This window comes from Taudactylus pleione, unplaced genomic scaffold, assembly GCF_031769625.1.
Source record: "Taudactylus pleione unplaced genomic scaffold, aTauple2 ptg000095l, whole genome shotgun sequence".
In the NCBI taxonomy this organism is placed as follows: domain Eukaryota; kingdom Metazoa; phylum Chordata; class Amphibia; order Anura; family Myobatrachidae; genus Taudactylus; species Taudactylus pleione.
The window spans coordinates 19224032-19243487 of NW_028284497.1; the positions used below are offsets into that span (position 1 = coordinate 19224032).

The 19456-nt window shown below is 42.7% G+C and overlaps 1 protein-coding gene across 1 annotated transcript in view; it reads right to left on the bottom strand.

Moving 5' to 3' along the window:
* The window catches only part of SYK (spleen associated tyrosine kinase), a 67874-nt gene that overhangs the window by 35177 nt on the left and 13241 nt on the right, over positions 1–19456 (bottom strand). Inside the window, exons 3-5 of the mRNA XM_088470255.1 lie at positions 12431–12569; positions 7554–7650; positions 2622–2671 (exon numbers count right to left, since the gene is read on the bottom strand). Of these exons, the coding sequence (XP_088326381.1) occupies positions 2622–2671; positions 7554–7650; positions 12431–12569 (286 nt within the window). The remainder of the gene's footprint in view (positions 1–2621; positions 2672–7553; positions 7651–12430; positions 12570–19456) is intronic.

Here is a 19456-nt window from a genome sequence, read left to right on the forward strand (position 1 = left end):
TAGTTTATAATTAAAACAGTGTTCAGATGGGGAAATCCATTATTTAGGTTGGCGCAAATATAGTTGTAATTTAAATATTTTTTTATTTCTAAGTGTTGCTGTAGCTGACAAAAGTAATTTTGTTTAGTTATGTGTATTTGTTTTATATTTATTTATAGTCTTTCACCACTGATCATAAGACGGTTGTACAGTTTACAACTCCTCACATTCAGATAATCCTCACCCAATCCTTTCCTATTTACATCTCTGACTTTGGGGTATATTTACTAAGGGTCGATTTTGGTCAATTTAGAGTTTTTTGTGTATCTGTAGGTAATTTTCTGTTGATTTTGCAAATTGGGGATTTGATAAAGGCAAAATTGACTATAAAATCTAGTATAAAACCGAATCACGACCAAAATCGACCATCGACCAAACATCGGTTTTTTTAGTCATAGGGCCTGATTCAGACCCACTCGCGAGCGGCTGTACGCTCGCAAGTGGGTCGATGGTCTGCACTGAGCATGCGCACGACGGAGGGAGCTCCGTCGTGCGCATGCGCCAGACACGACGAGCGAAGGACTTTCCTTCGCTCGTTGTGTCCGATCAAAGGGGGCGTGCTGTCAATGTTGATTGACAGCACGCCCCCTTTGGTGGGCGTGCCGGGGGCGTGCCTCCCTGACGGGGGCGTTCCCACGGGAACGCCTCCCGTCAGAAGCCGGCCCACTGACATCACTAGTGATGTCAGTGGGAGTGATTTTGGCTCTGATAGAGCCAAAATCACTCCGGAGCTTGCGGTTGAAAACCTCAACCGCAGGCTCCGGCTCGCAATTTCGATGGTCGCGATGGTCACGACCATCGCGGCCATCAAAATGCACGCTCGTATAGCCTGTGGGTGGTGACCCACAGCTATACGAGCGTCCAGGAGGACGCTCCATGAAAAAGGAGCCCGGCCCTCATGCAGAGCGTGCGCTCTGCTCAGAGCGTACGGCTCTGAATGAGGGCCATAGACCACTACAGTAGACTCTCATTTACAGTACTAATAGTCGGATTGGAAGTCAACTAAAAATCAACTACAAAACCGACTGAATAAACTATTAAAAACTAGGCCATTTTAGGTTTTAAACACCATTCTATTGGTAGGAAATTAATTATGATATCTATAAAACACAAAATACACTTAAAAAAAAAAAACGTAAACACACATCCTCCCCGGGTATACACACAGAAACACTGAAAAAAGACCGAAAAAAAATTACACTAGACAAAATGTAAGACAAACTTCAAAATGACAATAACAATACAGAAATTGACAGGGCAAAACTCTCAGGAGTCACTTTTAAGCACCTGTAGAAATCCCCGCTGCTAAACACTCCTCCCTCCACTCTCTCCACAAACTCCCTTTCAATTTGTTTGGGTGTGTGCCAGTATTTTTATAATGAGTTTCTGTTGCTTACAGTGCATGTGCTATGTTTTGCCCAGTAGGAGTACATAAGGAAGTGTATGTTTATTTTGTAGGTGACTTTGCAGGTGATTTTGATGTACACATTCCAAACAAACCGTTTTTACATTCTTAAAAATAGACTCACCTAGCATTTGATTTTGGAATTGATTTCAAAATTGAATGTTAGTAAATGAGAGATTTGGCCAGTGATGCATACAGTTAATTTGAGTTGATTTCTGTCAGTTAAAATTGGCATAAAAATGTGCTAAAAAATTGACCATTAGTAAATATAACTCATCTCCCATCACTTTACCGCCCGCTTGCTTCGCTCCACAAATGAACGCTGCCTCTCCTCTCAACTGATTATTTCCTCCCTCTCCCGCCTCCAAGATTTTGCCTGTGCTGCTCCCTACCACGGTAACTCTATCTCCCTATCAAACTCTCTACCTCTCTACAAAACTTCAAACGGGCTCTCAAGACCGACTTCTTTATCAAAACTATCCAGCTCTCATCCTAAACCACTGTTCATGCTCCTTGCTCACTGTCTCTCCCCTCTGTGTCACCCCTGTCTGTCTGACCCTCCCCTTTAGATTGTAAGCTCTCACACACAGGGCCTCTTCACACATGTGCTTCTCCTTCCTTCACTTAAATCATCATCTCCTCCCCACTACCTACAATGGCACCAAACTCTTGGGTTTTGCCGGTCTGCTCCTTATTCGAGTATTATAACTGTGGATGCAGAAATATTTATAAACCTTGTCCATGTTCTACAATGTTCTGTACTGTAAGTCACTTTTTTTCTTGTCCTGTTCATACTGGTTGTTTACTCTTTAAGGTGCTGCAGACTCCTTGTGGCTCCATATAAATAAAGGACATTAACACTAATAATAATTACAAGTGTACGGTACTGAGCAACATGTAGTAAATTAAATACAAAGAGGTCTACAGTATGTACTAAGCCTTGGAGAGAAATAACATGGAGAGATATAAAGTACCAAACATCAGCTCCTAACTGGCATTTTTCAAACACAGCCTGTAATGTGACAGTTAGGAGCTGGTTGATTGGTAGTTTATCTCCATCCACTTTATCTCTCTACCAGGCTTAGTACATAGACTCCATAGTAACTAACTACATATTTTTTTTCTTCTGGTATGGAGCTTTGAGCATAATCTTTGCTGAATTTTTAATGTAAATTACCTCTGTAGGCAGCCTAGGAAGTCCACTGCGCTCTGGAAAACGAAATATGCCTTGGATAAAACAAATAGATATTTAAGAAATTACATCATCTGTGTCACACTGTGCTTAATGGAAGAAGAATGTAAAGCTCCTCAGCAATTTCACAAATGCTACTTGGCATCTCAACAAATTGTACCGACTGTAAACCCCATACTACTTAATGTTAATAAACCATTTAATTTCATTATGTGAACTTACAGCCAAAGGATGAATTTTCACTGTAATACATTATCCCTTATTGCTGTCAGTGCTCCCCCTCTTATTCTTTCTCGTTCCCTACTTTCAGACTGAGATGTGTGATAGCAAGATTAGTATTCTATGAGCGCAAGTCACTGTCATATTATTTGGGAAACTAAGGAAAATGCATAAGAAGAAATAAAGTTTAAATATACAGTACTGTGCAAACATTTTAGGCAGGTGTGGAAAAAATGCTGCAAAGTAAGAATGCTTTAAAAAATAGAAGTGTTAATAGAGTTAGTAGAGAAATCTAAATCAAATCAATATTTAGTGTGACCACCTTTTGCCTTCCAGACAGCATTAATTCTTCTAGGAACACTTGCACACAGTTTTTGAAAGAACTCAGCAGGGAGGTTGTTCCAACCATCTTGGAGAACTAACCACAGATCTTCTGTGGATGTAGGCTAATACCCAGTGCCAGATTAATGTATACATGGGCCTGGAGCTGAAATTTAGGAAGGCCTATTGTCTGCCGCTGGAGGCGGTGTTTCCAGCATGGGAGGGAGGAGTGTGATTAGTGATGTGGGGGTGTAACCAGTGTTGTGAGGGTGTTGTCTGTACAGGGGGTGTGGCCTGTGCTGTGGGATGTGACTAGCGCCTACCCTCAAAAACCTCAATCTCCACCCTCTCTTCACTTATATCAATAGTGTACTGTGAGAGTCTGCAAATAAACAGAAGGGAAACACCACTTGTTAACGTGACTTCACTTGGCAAAAAAAAGAAAAAATGCACATAATGATGATGTAAATGTGAAAGTGTCAATTAGTTATATCATGAACGTGACATCTCTCTACTTAAGATGTTACCGTATTAATAGCTATACAGAGATTTTATATCTAGACACAATAGTGAGATCCAAATAAGAGTCACTAAGTGCCACGCATATACATATATACAATATATATGTCTGTGTGTGTGTGTATATATATATATATATATATATATATACACACACACTTTTGGCCAACACTCAATATACAAAAAAAAAATGAATGTGTGTTGCTGCCCTGTTCGGCTGAGAGTTGCATGCAATATAGTATAGGGGGATAATTCTCCAGGACTTTGAGAATCAAATATATATTTTTTATAATTTTACAAATAATCACTGTCATGTTTTGATGTACGGATACACCAGTTATCAATCCTTGATGACGGTGTTTTCGTTTATGAAAACGTTGCAGTGATTTTTTGCTATGTAAACCTAAAAAAATAAATATTTGATTTTTAAAGTCCTGGAGTGCTGTCCCCTACATTATATATATATATATATATATATATAAACCTAGGTCACCTCAGCCGCTCCGCCCCCAAAGATGAGCTGCCTCCTATTCCCTCCATCTAAGCATGTTGGCGCCGGGAACCGGAGATACTCGGCCATGCACTCACATGGGTGATATATATATATATATATGTGTGTTTGTGTATATGTTACAGATATATATCTATATATCTACATGCACACATTATGTGTATATATATATATATATCTACAGAGAAAGTGTATATATGTATATACACTAGATACAGTCTGCAGTGTAGTATATATCTCCTGGAACATAACATTCAAAAGATTCTCTAAGTGCCACTTGCAGATAAAGCACCTTTTTCAGAGCTCCTCAGGCTCAGGTTGGAGGACATCCCGTCCCCGATGATCAGCTGCAGTACACCACATCACCGGGCTGGGCTGTCTTTACTGAGAGCAGATCCCGGCATAGCCAGCTTTCGGTAATGGTCGCAACAGGCAGCAGCCGGCGGTATCTATGTGATGTCACATGGTGTGACATCACATGACGCGGAGGTGGCTGCACAGTGCACAGGGAAGGCTAGTTTCCCACTATCTGTTTGAATCGTAGAGGGAGGAAGGTAGATGTCCCGTGGGGTTTAAGTGGGCAGGGCTTTGGACAGCGCTGGCAAGCAGGCTGTGTCGCTGTAACAGGGAATAAAAATGTAATGTCTACCGCAGCACAACGGATCCTGTGGGCCTATTTTGATGGGAGGGCCTGGAGCTGGAGCTCCACCCGCCCCATTATTAATCCGGCCCTGCTAATACCAGACAGACTTGATGATGTTAAGATCAGGGCTCTATAGCATCACTTTCAGGACTCCTCGTACTTCTTTACGCTGAAGATCGTTCTTAATGACATTGGATTTATGTTTGAGGTCATTGTCCTGCTGCAGATTAAATTTGGAGCCAATCAGACGCCTCCCTGATGGTATTGCATGATGGAATTGATGCTATTTGAAGGTAAAGGGTGGTCACACCAAATATTGATTTGATCTGCATTTATCTTCTATTCATTCACTTTGCATTTTGTTAATTGCTAAAAATAAACTATTAACACGTCTATTTTTGAAAGCATTCTTTCCACACCTGCCTAAAACTTTTGCACGGTACTGTATATTTACAAATTTGAGTTTTAAATTTGCTGTACTATTACGGCGCAAGACATCCGGTGCGACAGGTAAAAAAAAAATAACATCTTTAATTATAGAAATTTGGTATTTCTTAATTCTGTAAGCACTGAAAAGCTGAAGTATACTAGTCCAATATATAACCTTCAACTGAGCTATGTATATAAAAGATCTCTGCATCTTCTCTACACAGTTTAGTAACTCATCTTGAAATTCATGTAAATATTAAAACCAACATATATTTATAGAGACTAAAACTTGTCTCATCATTTTGTTCATCTTTAACCATGTGCATTGTATTCATTTTTCTTTTCCATTGTTTGTTCACAGATAATAGTGATAGTTATAATAGTCAGTAATTGGTAGTGTTCTAGTTGTTGGCTTTGTTTGATGAAACACATAAGAGAATTTGTACTACATAATTTTTCTATGATAACTATAAAAGCCTTCAGAAAATAGACCATTCTATAGAATCAACATTTTAACAAAGTGGTCTTGTCAGTACATTCTTCTTTATTATGTTACCGATGATCAGTAAATGTGCATTAGCAATGCTGCCATATTTGCATGTCTGTTATAATCATTTAGTATCCTGGTCTAGTCAGGGCCGGATTACAGGCGGGGCGACAGGGGTGGCAGTCCCGGGGCCCCCACACATAGGGGGCCCCACACACAGGGGGTCATTCAGACCCGGTCGTTAGCGCCGTTGCGCTCGGACTTGGTCGATGGCCCCCCACAGAGCATGCGCACGATGGTGCCGGCGCCGTCGTGCGCATGCGGAAGACCCGCTACGACCGACAGCGCCGGTCATAGCGGGTCTCGATCCAAAGGGGGCGAGCTGTTGATGTTGATTGACAGCTCGCCCCATTTGGAAGGCGGGCCGGGGGGGTGGCAGCCCCCCGGCCCTCCTATATATAGGAGCCCCCACAAGTTTGTTGCCTAGGGGCCCCCACAGGTCTTAATATGGCCCTGGGTCTAGTAGTTGTATAGATGCGGCCATACTTGCATGTCTGTTATAGTCTTTTAGTATCCTGATCTAGTAGTTGCATAGATGCGGCCATCAGTGTGGTTACCATCGATGGTGAAATAGCAAGTGGTCATCGATGGTTGCCAACTATGCAATAGATGACCATCGATGGTGACACCAACCGATGGTCATCCCCGTTATTTGACTGACTGGAACGTGGGCCAATCAGAACCGGGGACGGGGCTTCAAGGGTGTCGAGGGGCTGGAGCTATGTAATTAAGATTAATTAAAATATTGAACAATAAATAGGTTCACTTGCGTCTGACAGAGGGAACAGAAAAGTCATTATTTGGCATATCTACTGTATAAAGGTAGTGTAGCAAAGATTGCATGTAGAGGGCGGGATTCATTAAGCATCGCATTTTGTATGTGATGCATCCTGCCACTCATCACATGTATACCAGCGTTAATTCTGCCAGTATGCATTAAGTAAACTAGCAATGGACAGCTCTCTAGATAAGACCTGTCTTTTGCGATAGAAGGACTTTGACCCCTGCTCAACAAACTTACTCATTGTTGTACCTTTTATAAAGTGACAAAAATCTTGTCATTCTAGTTGCTAACTGGTCCTAACTTTCAGCATCAGTTCCAGGCTTGAAAGACTCCTGTCCCTGAAAATATCCTAATTTTTCAATATTGGTCAATTGTTCTATATAATTTCTTCTTTTCTGCATTCTACATACAATCCATTCTCAATCTATGAGATTTAAAAAGTAAGCCAAGTATTTAAAATACATAAAACATGGTAGGGGAAGGCGGAGCTAGTTGTTACAGAGGCAAGTTGTTACAATGAATCTAAAACCATGCCTTGTGTGACTGGGAACAAGTTTGAACATGTTACCTTCAGTGCTCAGCGAAATGACGCTAACGCAGTCGGGAACAGATTGTTACGATAATTTTTGTTCCGAAAAACATGTTTATCATTGTTAATAATTATTGGAAGTAATTTACACCCAATATAAATAGAAGAAAGAATACTGTTTTGTTTGTCATTTTTTCTGTTTGCTTGCTATCAAAGATTTTTGAGATATTCGAATTTCTGTATTTTTGTAACAACTAGCCCCACCTTCCCCTATAATTAATTTAATTCAATTTGTAGGTAATGCAACACTCCAAGGTCCACTAAGATTGTATAGGGCATCATGTGCCTAGAGGGACTGGCTCTGCTACAAAATATTGCTACATTTGAAATGTTGAATTAAAGTACTGTAAATAACACTTACCAGTTGTACTGAAAATAGCATTATATCGAGGACATGGATTTGTTAGTGCCCTCAAAAGTCCATCAGGTTTGTACGAATAATGTTCAACCAACTGAAAAGTTATAACATTTGGAAATTAATGATTAATTAAATGAGAATAAAAAGTACATAAATTATTATTATTATTATTATTATTATTATTATTATTATTATTATCATCACTACTAATAATAAACATATTAATTCATATTAATACCAAATGTAGTCATTTTTGTTTATGTATGTCTAATTCTGAGAATGATAATTGCTGGATCTCGCTTTGCATGAATTGGGCTTATCTGGGTGGTGACAATGCAAGCGCACAGAATTGTTCTGTCTTGCGGGTGTATCATGGGAATGTTGTAGTGGGTGTGTAGCTAGAGTTCCATGCTACAGTATTCTGAATCAGGCGTACGGAGTAGGGAAGACAGTTTCAATTTCAAACAGATCTCTTCCATTTAGCATAGGGCTGGTGCAACTGCCGATGCTAATGACAATAGCGGCTGTGGACAGAAAAAAAGTGGAAGGAACTCTCATTAGCATAAGGTAGTAAATCTGGCTTCCCCAAGCACCATGCAAATACAGCCATTTTGCACCTGACTCAGAATCAGGCACTATGGGCAGTATGTACTATGCATCACATTTTGGATGCGGTACATCCCGCCACTTATCAAGTTCTGTACATACCGGAGTTAATAATGCCGGTGTGTACCTAGAATTGCGATTAAAATTGCAAAGCACAGCTCTTCCGAAAGACCGCATTTTCCTTTTAGTACATCCCACCCTAAATGTAATAATAATAACAGATAGCGGTCACTGATTATGATGGTGATTGCAGAGTCAACTTGCTTTTGCTACCAGCATTACTTGGTATAAAGATGGAACTGCACCTGGGCGCAACAAGTAAGGCAGCAAACTATACTTAAAAACAAGTCACCCTAAATCCTGTCAAATCATAACACAAAACAAACATAAAGTATATAATCCTTGCGCCCAACTTGTTACAACATGTAAAACATCTGTGTATAAACGTCCTTGTAAATAATTCATGTTCCCACTCCTCACTGCAGGATTCTCCTCAGTAGGTAATATGCAAATGAAAACAGAAACAAATATCTATATCAGTATCAACTGGTGGGCAAAGCATGTAATCTTAGGAAACCAAACAGAGCCAAACTCCCAGGAAAATATGCAAGATTTCACAACGTGTCTTCCTAGTAGAAATCCACAAGGACCAAGGAACAGTTTGTTGTTTGACCTCCACCCCAGAAGTTGGTAAAACAGGATCTGCATGGGAAGTTTCTTTTTTTCACATACTGGAGTTCCCCATGTAGGACTTATCCCGTGAATGTAAAGATACCGTGATATGTCTTCATGAGACTATTCCATGTAAGCAAACGTGAGCATCAATTGTATGTATTTCTATGTATGTTGTTGCATGCTATATATTCTCATGGTATTTAGACAAAGATACCTTGATATGAAGTTACTATGAGTAACTTCATATCAATGAGTAATATTGTATCCCGCAGTGAGGAGTGGGAACATGAATTATTTACAAGGACGTTTATACACAGACGTTTTACATGTTGGAACAAGTTTGGCGCAAGGATTATATACTTTATGTTTGTATTGTACCAGCATTACTTGTCTGCCCTAGTAGGTGTAAGTCTGCAATAAGACAGATTGGAAGGAATTCAATTGTTTTATGCAGCACACTAATTACTAGGCATCTGACGGAGCAATTCAATTGTTGCTCCATTCTGGCGCAAATGCCGCGGGTGGACGTGTTGCGGCTCGCACCTTCCTGAGAAGGTGCGCAGGAACATACGAAAAGTCCTGGTTTTAGGTGCTCAAACTTCTGTTTGGTGAGCTAACCAGGACTTTACATGGGTTTAGCCGGTTTATGCTATTAAACACGGTCTATGTATCTGTGATAAGCATGATAATTAATGGGTACCCAGAACAACTGAATTGCTCTTTTGGGTGCCCATTAATTATCGAAGCGCAGAGAAAACAATTAAATTCCCCCCCTGAGGTGGCGAGCGGGAATGTAAGAAAAGTTCTAGTTTTTGTCGCCCAAACTGCAGTTTGTGTAAGCTAACCTGGGTGTTAGATGGGTTTAGCTGTTTTACCAGGTTAAACCTGGTCTATTTGGCCCGTGACAAGCAAGATAATTAATTAGCACCCAGAACAATTGAATTGCTCCGTTGGGCACCCATTCATTATTGCAGCTCAGAAAACAATTAAATTCCCCCTCTAGTCCTCTCTAATAGTAAATATGATAGAAATATATAATGAACACTTATGCAGTTGCTATACATGTTGTGAAATCCGAAATAATTGAAGCAATAAAGAGTCAAAACGTTATGTAAACGTATTCAAAATACATGAATCCACTACATATATCGAAATTTTAAAATACAACTTAGTAAATGTCCTAGTAAATTATACCTATGATAGTATACATTAGTAAAACAAATTTAGATCAAATGCGCTATATACAAAATACAGTATATATGTATTAATTAAAAGGATAGCCCCTAAAGTTTTATTAACATATGAGGCAATATGATGAATTCCTAACTTGTAAGTGGCTACATCTCTCTTTCGCCACTATTTAGTAATATATATTATTTTGTTGTAAGTTGCCAACATTTCTGAAATGTAAAAATTTGTTAAATGGCTTCTCTCCTCCTCTTGTCCTTTTCATAACCGTCAACCTCGTTAGCTATATTCCTCTTTATTTGTTGTACCACCAATATGTGATACATAGGCATCCAACCATTGATGTAGGGCTATAATGTTGATCTGCATTTATGGAAATGCCTGTTATAAGTAGACAGGATGAAACAATATTTTTTAAAAACTATATTTAACAATTTTTTCTACAGTATTTTCAAGCTATTCCTATATCCTGAAAATACTTTTTTTTTCTGTCTATTTCCCCTATTACTCACTAGCTCTAGTGAAAGATGGATTAAGTCATGCTCAGTATTCAATTACTCATATTGTGTTCGTTTGCTGATCTACTTCAGGTTAATCAAAGTTTTACACTCATCTTTTTATTATTTTTCAGAGATAAATATTGCATAGCATTGTCAGTACTCTCGTTGCTAAATAAATAGTTCCAACTTTTATATGTTACGGTTGCATATTGGCATATGTACTAAAGATGTGCGCTGACCCACGTGTTTTGGTTTTGTTTATGTTTTTGGATCTGGATTCATCTTTGTGTTTCGGTTTTGGTTTTGATTTTGCAATACCACCCTCAAGAGTTATGGTTTTGGATCTGGACTTCCAAAAAAAAAAAAAAATAGATCAAAGTTTTTAAAAACAGCTAAAATTATGTAATTTATGCAATCCAAAAAACAATATTCGGACTTAAAATCCAAATTCCAGACTCCAAAAGGATTAGAACCGCAACTCCGTTTTACCAGGATCTCCTCAGGAGATCAGAACCGCAACTCAGATTCATCTGGACTAATTTCTTTTGGATTCAGATTTCTGGAGAACTGAACCACACATCTCTAGTAAATAGGGCTCTAAGGGCCTGATTCAGACCCGCTCGCAAGCAGGTTGATGGCTGGGCAGTGCGCAAGAGCGAGCCCCGGAGCGAGTGAGAACTTCACTCGCTCGGGGCTTTCAGCAAAACGGGGCAGCTGTCGATGTTGATCGACAGCTCGCCCCCTTTTGTAGGTGGGTTGGGGGGGCGGGGGTGGCTGCACAAACGGAGGCGTTCCCGAAGTAGAGCAGGAAGTTCACTTGGGCTTGCGGTGGACAAGACCCTACCACAAGGGTCTCGTCGCAAGCCTGATGGTTGCGATAATCGCGACCATCACCAGGCCGCCCGCACAAGCTGTGGGTGGTCACTCACAGCAATGCGAGCGGCCTGGAGGCAGATTTTTTTAAAAAATAAATCCACCCTGATTCAGAGCGAGTGCTCGCAAATAGCGAGTGCCTCTGAATCAGGCCCTAAGCCTTGAAGAGAGATAACATAGATGAAGATAAAGTACCAACCAATCACCTATTAACTGTCAGTTTACAGGCTGTGTTTGAAAAATGACAGTTAGGATCTGATTGGTTGGTACTTTGGGCCTAATTCAGACCCGCTCGCGATCGTAGGATGCTCGCAAGCAGGTCGATGGTGCCCTAATGCGCATATGCACGACGGAGGGAGCTCCGTCGTGCGCATGCGCGAGACTCGCAAAGCGACAGCCAAGCTGTCGCTCCGGGTCTCGCACCAAAGGGGGCATGCTGTCGATGGTGACTGACAGCACGCCCCCTTTGGTGGGCGTGCCGGGGGCATGGCTGCCAGACGGAGGCGTTCCCATGGGAACGCCTACCGTCTGGGCCCGGCCCCCACTGACATCACTAGTGATGTCAGTGGGAGTAATTTTGGCTCTGATAGAGCCAAAATCACTCTAGGGCTTGTGGCCACGAGACCCTACCGCAGGCTCTCGTCGCAAGCCCGATGGTCGCGATGGTCTTGACCATCGCGACCATCATCATGGACGCTCGCATAAGCTGTGGGTGGTCCGGCTCTGAATCAGGCCCTTTATCTCCATCCATTTTCTCTCTCTTCAAGGTAGTACATCTACCCCTGAGTGTTTCCCAAAGTAATACATCTACCCCTGAGTGCTTTCCACAGTAATATAATCACATTCAAAATCACTGACACCCACGTGTTCACAAAACTGGAGGATATGTGAAATAAAAATATTATATTCATTACTCACATGTGTTTACAAATACTACCAACAATAGAGGAATACAAAGCATACTTTATAGGGCATAATAACATATTATATGGTTTATATTTATTTTATGTTCAAGTTGTTATTATATAATACCTGCCATAAAGTGTCAAATTTTTTCCCTTCTGGTATTGACATTTTTCCAGTTTTATCTCGGTCAATGCGATAATGTGAGACTTTTCTATCATGTATCAAACACAGAGCATATGATCCATTACTGTCCCGTTCTCTTATTCTGAAAATAATAAAAATAGAATCAGTAAACTTACACTACACTGGAAAATACAGATGAGCATGCACTTATTTAGCATAGTTTGCAAAGCTTTAAGAAAGGAGCAAAACACAGTAGCCTGTGTCCCACCCTAAAAATAATTGAATAGCAAAATTCCTGCTCCATAGCACAAAGCACATTTGAACTCCCTATTGTCTTAGAATTGTGAAAGTACGCTTTCTACCAGAGGGTTAGGGTTAGGCTAGGGGGAGGAAGGGTTAGGGTTAGGCACCCCCGGGGTGGACTTAGGGTTAGGCACCCCCCCAGGGGACTTAGGTTTAGGCAGCGGGGAAGGGGGTTTAGGGTTAGGCACTTAGAGGGGGGATTAGGGTTAGGCACTTGGGGGGGAGGTTAGGGTTAGGCACCCCTAAGGAGGGTTAGGGGGTTAGGTTAGTTAGTACTTACCTATCCACGATCAGGATTTCCAGCACTGTCGGGCTTCCGCCGCCGGCAACTCTGCTGATGTCGGCCAGGCTCTGCCATGCGGCCGGCGGTATTTCATACCGCTTCCATGCCCACAGTAGTAGTGCCCCTTATGCAATGCCCACAGTAGTAGACACACAACACAACATTGTACTTACGTGAACCCCACTCTTGCTCCTGCCACCATCTGGCAGCTCCTCGCACTCAGCACTATGGGAGAGACATCATGACGACTCTCCCTTCACACACTGCACAAGCCGGTGGGTGGAGCTCAGGAATGAGCTCCAGTCTCTGATTGCCCGGCAGATGGAGCAGACGGCACCTCTCCAGCCCAATGTCTCCTTGCTGGTGGTACTAAAGTGGTAGAGAGTTGGACTTTTATGTGACATTAACTTGTTTGTACAGTGTGCCTATTTAGAATCTCCACTGCTTGGCACTTCTGGGTTGCACAGGCACCAACTGAGAATGGAGGGTAGACTTAAGCATTAAAGTTCATTAGAGTATAATCTAAGCACACCATTGCCAAACCCTGGGAATTTGCAGTGTCCATTGGCTATTCTTCACAAGTGACCTACATACACTAGCTCAATAGAGAGAAAGCAAACATAGGGCCTGATTCAGACCCGCTCGATAGCAAGCGGCCACACGTTGCAGACGATGTTTGCTAATATGTGCTGTGCATGCATGTATTTCGCAGTGCACGTGCGCAAACTAGTACGAGCGATCAGATTTTGCTTGCTCGCCCTGCAAAGGCAGCCCAGTGGAATGAGTGACAGGAGAGGCTGTTTATGGGTGGTAACAGGGGCAGGGCAGTAGTAACGGGGGAGTGGAGTTGTGGACGCAGGCGTGCCAGAGTGTTTCCACGCCATTTCTGGAGCGTGCATAATTAACAGGCAGTGTCAGAGTACACGTCACCTGGTTGAAAAATACACTGAAGTGCTCGCAGTGCTTGCGGTAGGGTGCAGTCAACCGCAAGCGCTGCGGTCAGATCCGATGGAACCCGATGTACCGATGGTTGAATATACTTCCTGGAGATGACGTACGCTAGTGGGCGGCTAAAGACAGGCTGGTGGGCGCCTGTAAACACAAAGTGATCGCTCGCCAAGACATAGTGGGCGTGCTTATGCCTTGCCGAGCGAGTGGCTGCCTTGAGGTCACTTTGCAAGTATGTATATGTTTATGTTCTTTAGTATTAGCAATATATACAGAGTATGATCCACGGTATCTGCGTATATAATGTAAAAACATTTTATGGCAAATCATTTAATTTATTTGTCAGTTGAAACCAAAGTAGCATAATTATTCTTTATGTGTTTAATGTCATTTTCACTCTGTGACAAACAGCTTCCTTCTAACCACTGGTCAGTACAGGAAGTGATATGCAAAGTTCTTACCAGCTAAGAAACCACAGAGAATTTCTACGTATTTAGAGAACTTACAAATATAATATGTCTGTGTGCATGTGTGTTTGTCGAACTTAACAGTGGCGAAATGCTGTCAACGTATACAATGCATCTTTTTCAATTACAGAGAAAACCAAGTAGGGACTATGATATACTCACCTCACAAACCTTATTGATTTGTATATATATATATATATATATATATATATATAAATATATATATATATATATATATATATATATATATAGTGGCAGTATCACCAGAGATGGTGCTGGTGAGCAGCAGATTCTGTGTGTGGCAAGACAGATCTGCCCACACAGAGTAGAAAAGCATTGTGGGAAGATGCCCAATGGCTGCCATATGACCAGAGCTCGAGGGAGGCTGCTGGTGGACACAGTTAGACAGTCCAGGTGGGGCTGCAGTGTGAGTGAAGAAGACCAGGTGGTCAGGATCATACCTGCAAGGAGGCAGGAAGATCCCTATACCTCTGACACTTTCCTTGTGAGAGGTGGCAGCCAACAAGCTAAGGAAGCTATACCAGGCCAGGAGGCCAGCGTCCAGTCCTGCATATGGCAGGAAGTACCACCAATTTCAAGGACTGTGAGAGACTGTCATGCAGATTAGCTGCTTCTTCAGAGAGGGTTCAAGAAGTGAGCTAGTGCCCTAAGAGAGGGCTAGGTTGTTTATTAATTTCTATTTCTGTTTACTGGTTTCCATGCTGGCAGTAAAGCACTATTTTAATTAATTTTTACTGGAACGCAATGTGTGGACTCTAATTCTGCACCTAATCACAGCACCACTGACCCTAATCTACCGAGCTAATTACCCCACAACATCACAATATGATGGATAATGTGGCAAAAGATTCTTTGTATAAAGGTTCTATGCAAAAAATACAAATGGATGCTTATTGCACTACATAATTGAACTCTCCAAAGGAGGCTCACTGCAGCTGAGTGATGGAAGGCTCGTCAAGGTGGTGAGTGAAGAGAAGTCTGTTGTGAAGTGTTTAAAAAAAAATATTCTTTGCAATTGTGCACTTTTCCTTAGAAAGGAAGAGTAATGGAGACTTGTTGGCTTATGGGAGAGGCAAAGTTTGCCAGAAACAGAAGTTTTGAAGTGTTCAGCAAAAGTGAAGTTGCAAGTATATTTTCTGCTAAAGAGAAAAAGTTAAAGTCTGTTGGAGTATTTCATGAAAAAGTTTTATGCATATCTGCAAATCATGGTTTAACCACTTGCCTGGCACGGTCATATCAGATACGACCACACCAGGCTGGGCTTTCCCTGACATGGTCGCATCTGACACGACCAGTCAGAAATGCCCACTAGGCAGCTGTGGGAAGCTAATCTTCCCGCAGCCGCCTACATCAGAGGGACCTTCTGGTCCCTCTGCAAGTGTGGCTGCCTCTCCAGCGTGTCCCGATCACTGCTGGCCACAGTGATCGGGCACCGTCGGCAACCCCCCTCCCATAGAAGCAGCAGCCCCGGCTCATTTAGCCACAGCTGCTGCTGTGACCTGATCACTGTGGCCAGCAGTGATTGGGCAGCCGTCTCCACCTCCTTCAGTAAAAAGCAGTAGTGGCGACTCTGGTAGCCGCTCTTGTTGCTATGTATCCGGGCCGCTAGCGGGACACCCTCCCACTGCGGCTCCGGAACTACAGTGATCACTAGGTGATCAATTTGTGTGAAGGAGCAGCAGCAGCGGCTCTGGTAGCCGCCGCCGCTGCTATGTATCCGGGCCGCTAGCGGGACACCTGCCCGTTGTGGCTTCGGATCTACAGTGATCACTAGGTGATCAGTGTGTGTGAAGGAGCTGCAGCAGCGGCTCTGGTAGACGCCGCTGCTGCTGTGTATCCGGGCCACTAGCGGGACACCTGCCCGTTGTGGCTTCGGATCTACAGTGATCACTAGGTGATCAATGTGTGTGAAGGAGCTGCAGCAACAAAGGAGCAGCGTCAAGCGTGCGCCTGTGTCCCATAAGTAAAGAGCTGGCTGGCTCATTTCTTAAAGGGTGGTGTAAGCCACAAAGTGCACTACTCTCCAGCAAAAATAAAAAAATATTTTCTGTGTTTGTGTGCGCCTTAGCCGCACGTATATATCAATATAACATAAATGGAGGACCAAACTTTCTCCGATAAAAATAAAATAGGGAAAGATCAAGAACCACTTCCTCCTAGTGCTGTTGCTGCTGCTAGGAGTTGTTCATCATCCCAGAGAGGAAGTAGGAACACCACTACTTTTACAAAACAATTGATCCTCCAACAGTCCCTAGCGAGGAGGATGAAGTACGACAGCAGTCATCCTGAAGCAAAACGTATAACTGAGGCCTTGACTGCTATGTTGGTGTTAGACGTGCGTCCGGTATCCGCCATTAGTGCAGTGGGATTTAGACAATTCATGGAGGTAGTGTGTCCCCGGTTCCAAATCCCGTCTAGATTCCACCTGCATCCTCAAAGCAGCAGCAGCAAGCATGCATCTGTCTGTTAAAGGGTGGGGTAACCGTCAAAGTGCACTCCACAAACAATAAAAAAATTCTTTTTTTTTCTGTCTTTGTGAATTGTGTGGGCTGTAGCCGCACCTGGATCCTCAAAGCAGCAGCGACAAGCGTGCGTCTGTTTGTTAAAGGGTGGTGTAACCCTCAAAGTGCGCGCAACAAACAATAAAATTTTTTTTCTTTTTTTATCTGCACCTGCATCCTTAAAGCAGCAGCGACAAGCGTGCATCTGTCTGTTAAAGGGTGGTGTAACCCTCAAAGTGCGCTCCACAAACAATAAAAAAATTCTTCTTTTTTTTCTGTCTTTGTGAAATGTGGGGGCTGTAGCCACACCTGCATCCTCAAAGCAGCAGCGACAAGCGTGCATTTGTCTGTTAAAGGGTGGTGTAACCCTCAAAGTGCGTGCCACAAACAATAAAGAAATTCTTCTTTTTTTAGCTGCACCTGCATCCTTAAAGCAGCAGCGACAAGCGTGCGTCTGTCTGTTAAAGGGTGGTGTAACCCTCAAAGTGCGCTCCACAAACAATAAAAAGATTCTTCTTTTTTTTTCTGTCTTTGTGAAATGTGTGGGCTGTAGCCGTACCTGCATCCTCAAAGCAGCAAAGACAAGCGTGCGTCTGTCTGTTAAAGGGTGGTGTAACCCTCAAAGTGCGCTCCACAAACAATAAAAAAATTCTTCTTTTTTTTTCTGTCTTTGTGAAATGTGTGGGCTGTAGCCGCACCTGCATCCTCAAAGCAGCAGCGACAAGCATGCGTCTGTCTGTTAAAGGGTGGTGTAACCCTCAAAGTGCATTCCACAAACAATAAAAAAATTCTTTTTTTTTCTGTCTTTGTGAAATGTGTGGGCTGTAGCCACACCTGCATCCTCAAAGCAGCAGCGACAAGCGTGCGTCTGTCTGTTAAAGGGTGGTGTAACCCTCAAAGTGCGCTCCACAAACAATAAAAAATTCCTCTTTTTTTTCTGTCTTTGTGAAATGTGTGGGCTGTAGCCGCACCTGCATCCTTAAAGCAGCAGCGACAAGCGTGCGTCTGTCTGTTAAAGGGTGGTGTAACCCTCAAAGTGTGCTCCACAAACAATAAAAAAATTCTTCTTTTTTTTTTCTGTCTTTGTGAAATGTGTGGGCTGTAGCTGCACCTGCATCCTTAAAGCAGCAGCGACAAGCGTGCGTCTGTCTGTTAAAGGGTGGTGTAACCCTCAAAGTGCGCTCCACAAACAATAAAAAAATTCTTCTTTTTTTTCTGTGTTTGTGAAATGTGTGGGCTGTAGCCACACCTGCATCCTCAAAGCAGCAGTGACAAGCGTGCGTTTGTTTGTTAAAGGGTGGTGTAACCCTCAAAGTGCGCGCCACAAACAATAAAGAAATTCTTCTTTTTTTATCCGCACCTGCATCCTTAAAGCAGCAGCGACAAGCGTGCGTCTGTCTGTTAAAGGGTGGTGTAACCCTCAAAGTGCGCTCCACAAACAATAAAAAGATTCTTCTTTTTTTTTCTGTCTTTGTTGTGAAATGTGTGGGCTGTAGCCGTACCTGCATCCTCAAAGCAGCAGCGACAAGCGTGCGTCTGTCTGTTAAAGGGTGGTGTAACCCTCAAAGTGCGCTCCACAAACAATAAAAAAATTCTTCTTTTTTTTTCTGTCTTTGTGAAATGTGTGGGCTGTAGCTGCACCTGCATCCTCAAAGCAGCAGCGACAAGCAGGCGTCTGTCTGTTAAAGGGTGGTGTAACCCTCAAAGTGTGCTCCACAAACAATAAAAAGATTCCTATTTTTTTTTCTGTCTTTGTGAATTGTGTGGGCTGTAGCCGCACCTGCATCCTCGAAGCAGCAGCGACAAGCGTGCGTCGGTCTGTTAAAGGGTGGTGTAACCCTCAAAGTGCACTCCACAAACAATAAAAAAATTCTTCTTTTTTTTTCTGTCTGTGAATTGTGTGGGCTGTAGCCGCACCTGCATCCTCAAAGCAGCAGCGACAAGCGTGCGTCTGTCTGTTAAAGGATTACATCAGTGACAGCATCCAAGTAGGCATGTCAGACAGTCCGTACATGTACTGGCAGGAAAAAGAGGCAATTTGGAGGCCCCTGTACAAACTGGCTCTATTTTACCTGAGTTGCCCCCCCCTCCAGTGTGCACTCCGAAAGAGTGTTCAGTGCAGCCGGGAACCTTGTCAGCAAAAGGCGTAGGAGGTTGTTTCCACAAAATGTTCATAAAAATGAATTATCAACTCTTCCAGGGAGACCAGCCTCCAGAACGTACAGAAGGACCTGTGGTGGTGGATTCCAGTGGGGACGAATTAATACTCTGTGAGGATGAGGATGTACACAACACTGAAGAGGGTGAGGAATCAGTGAATGAGGAGGATGAGGATGACATCTTGCCTCCGTAGAGCCAGTTTGTGCAGGGACAGATTAATTGCCAGCTTGTTTTGTGGGGGCCCAAACGAACCAATCATTTCAGCCACAGTCGTGTGGCAGACCCTGGCGCTGAAATGATTGGTTTGTTAAAGTGTGCATGTCCTGTTTATACAACATAAGGGTGG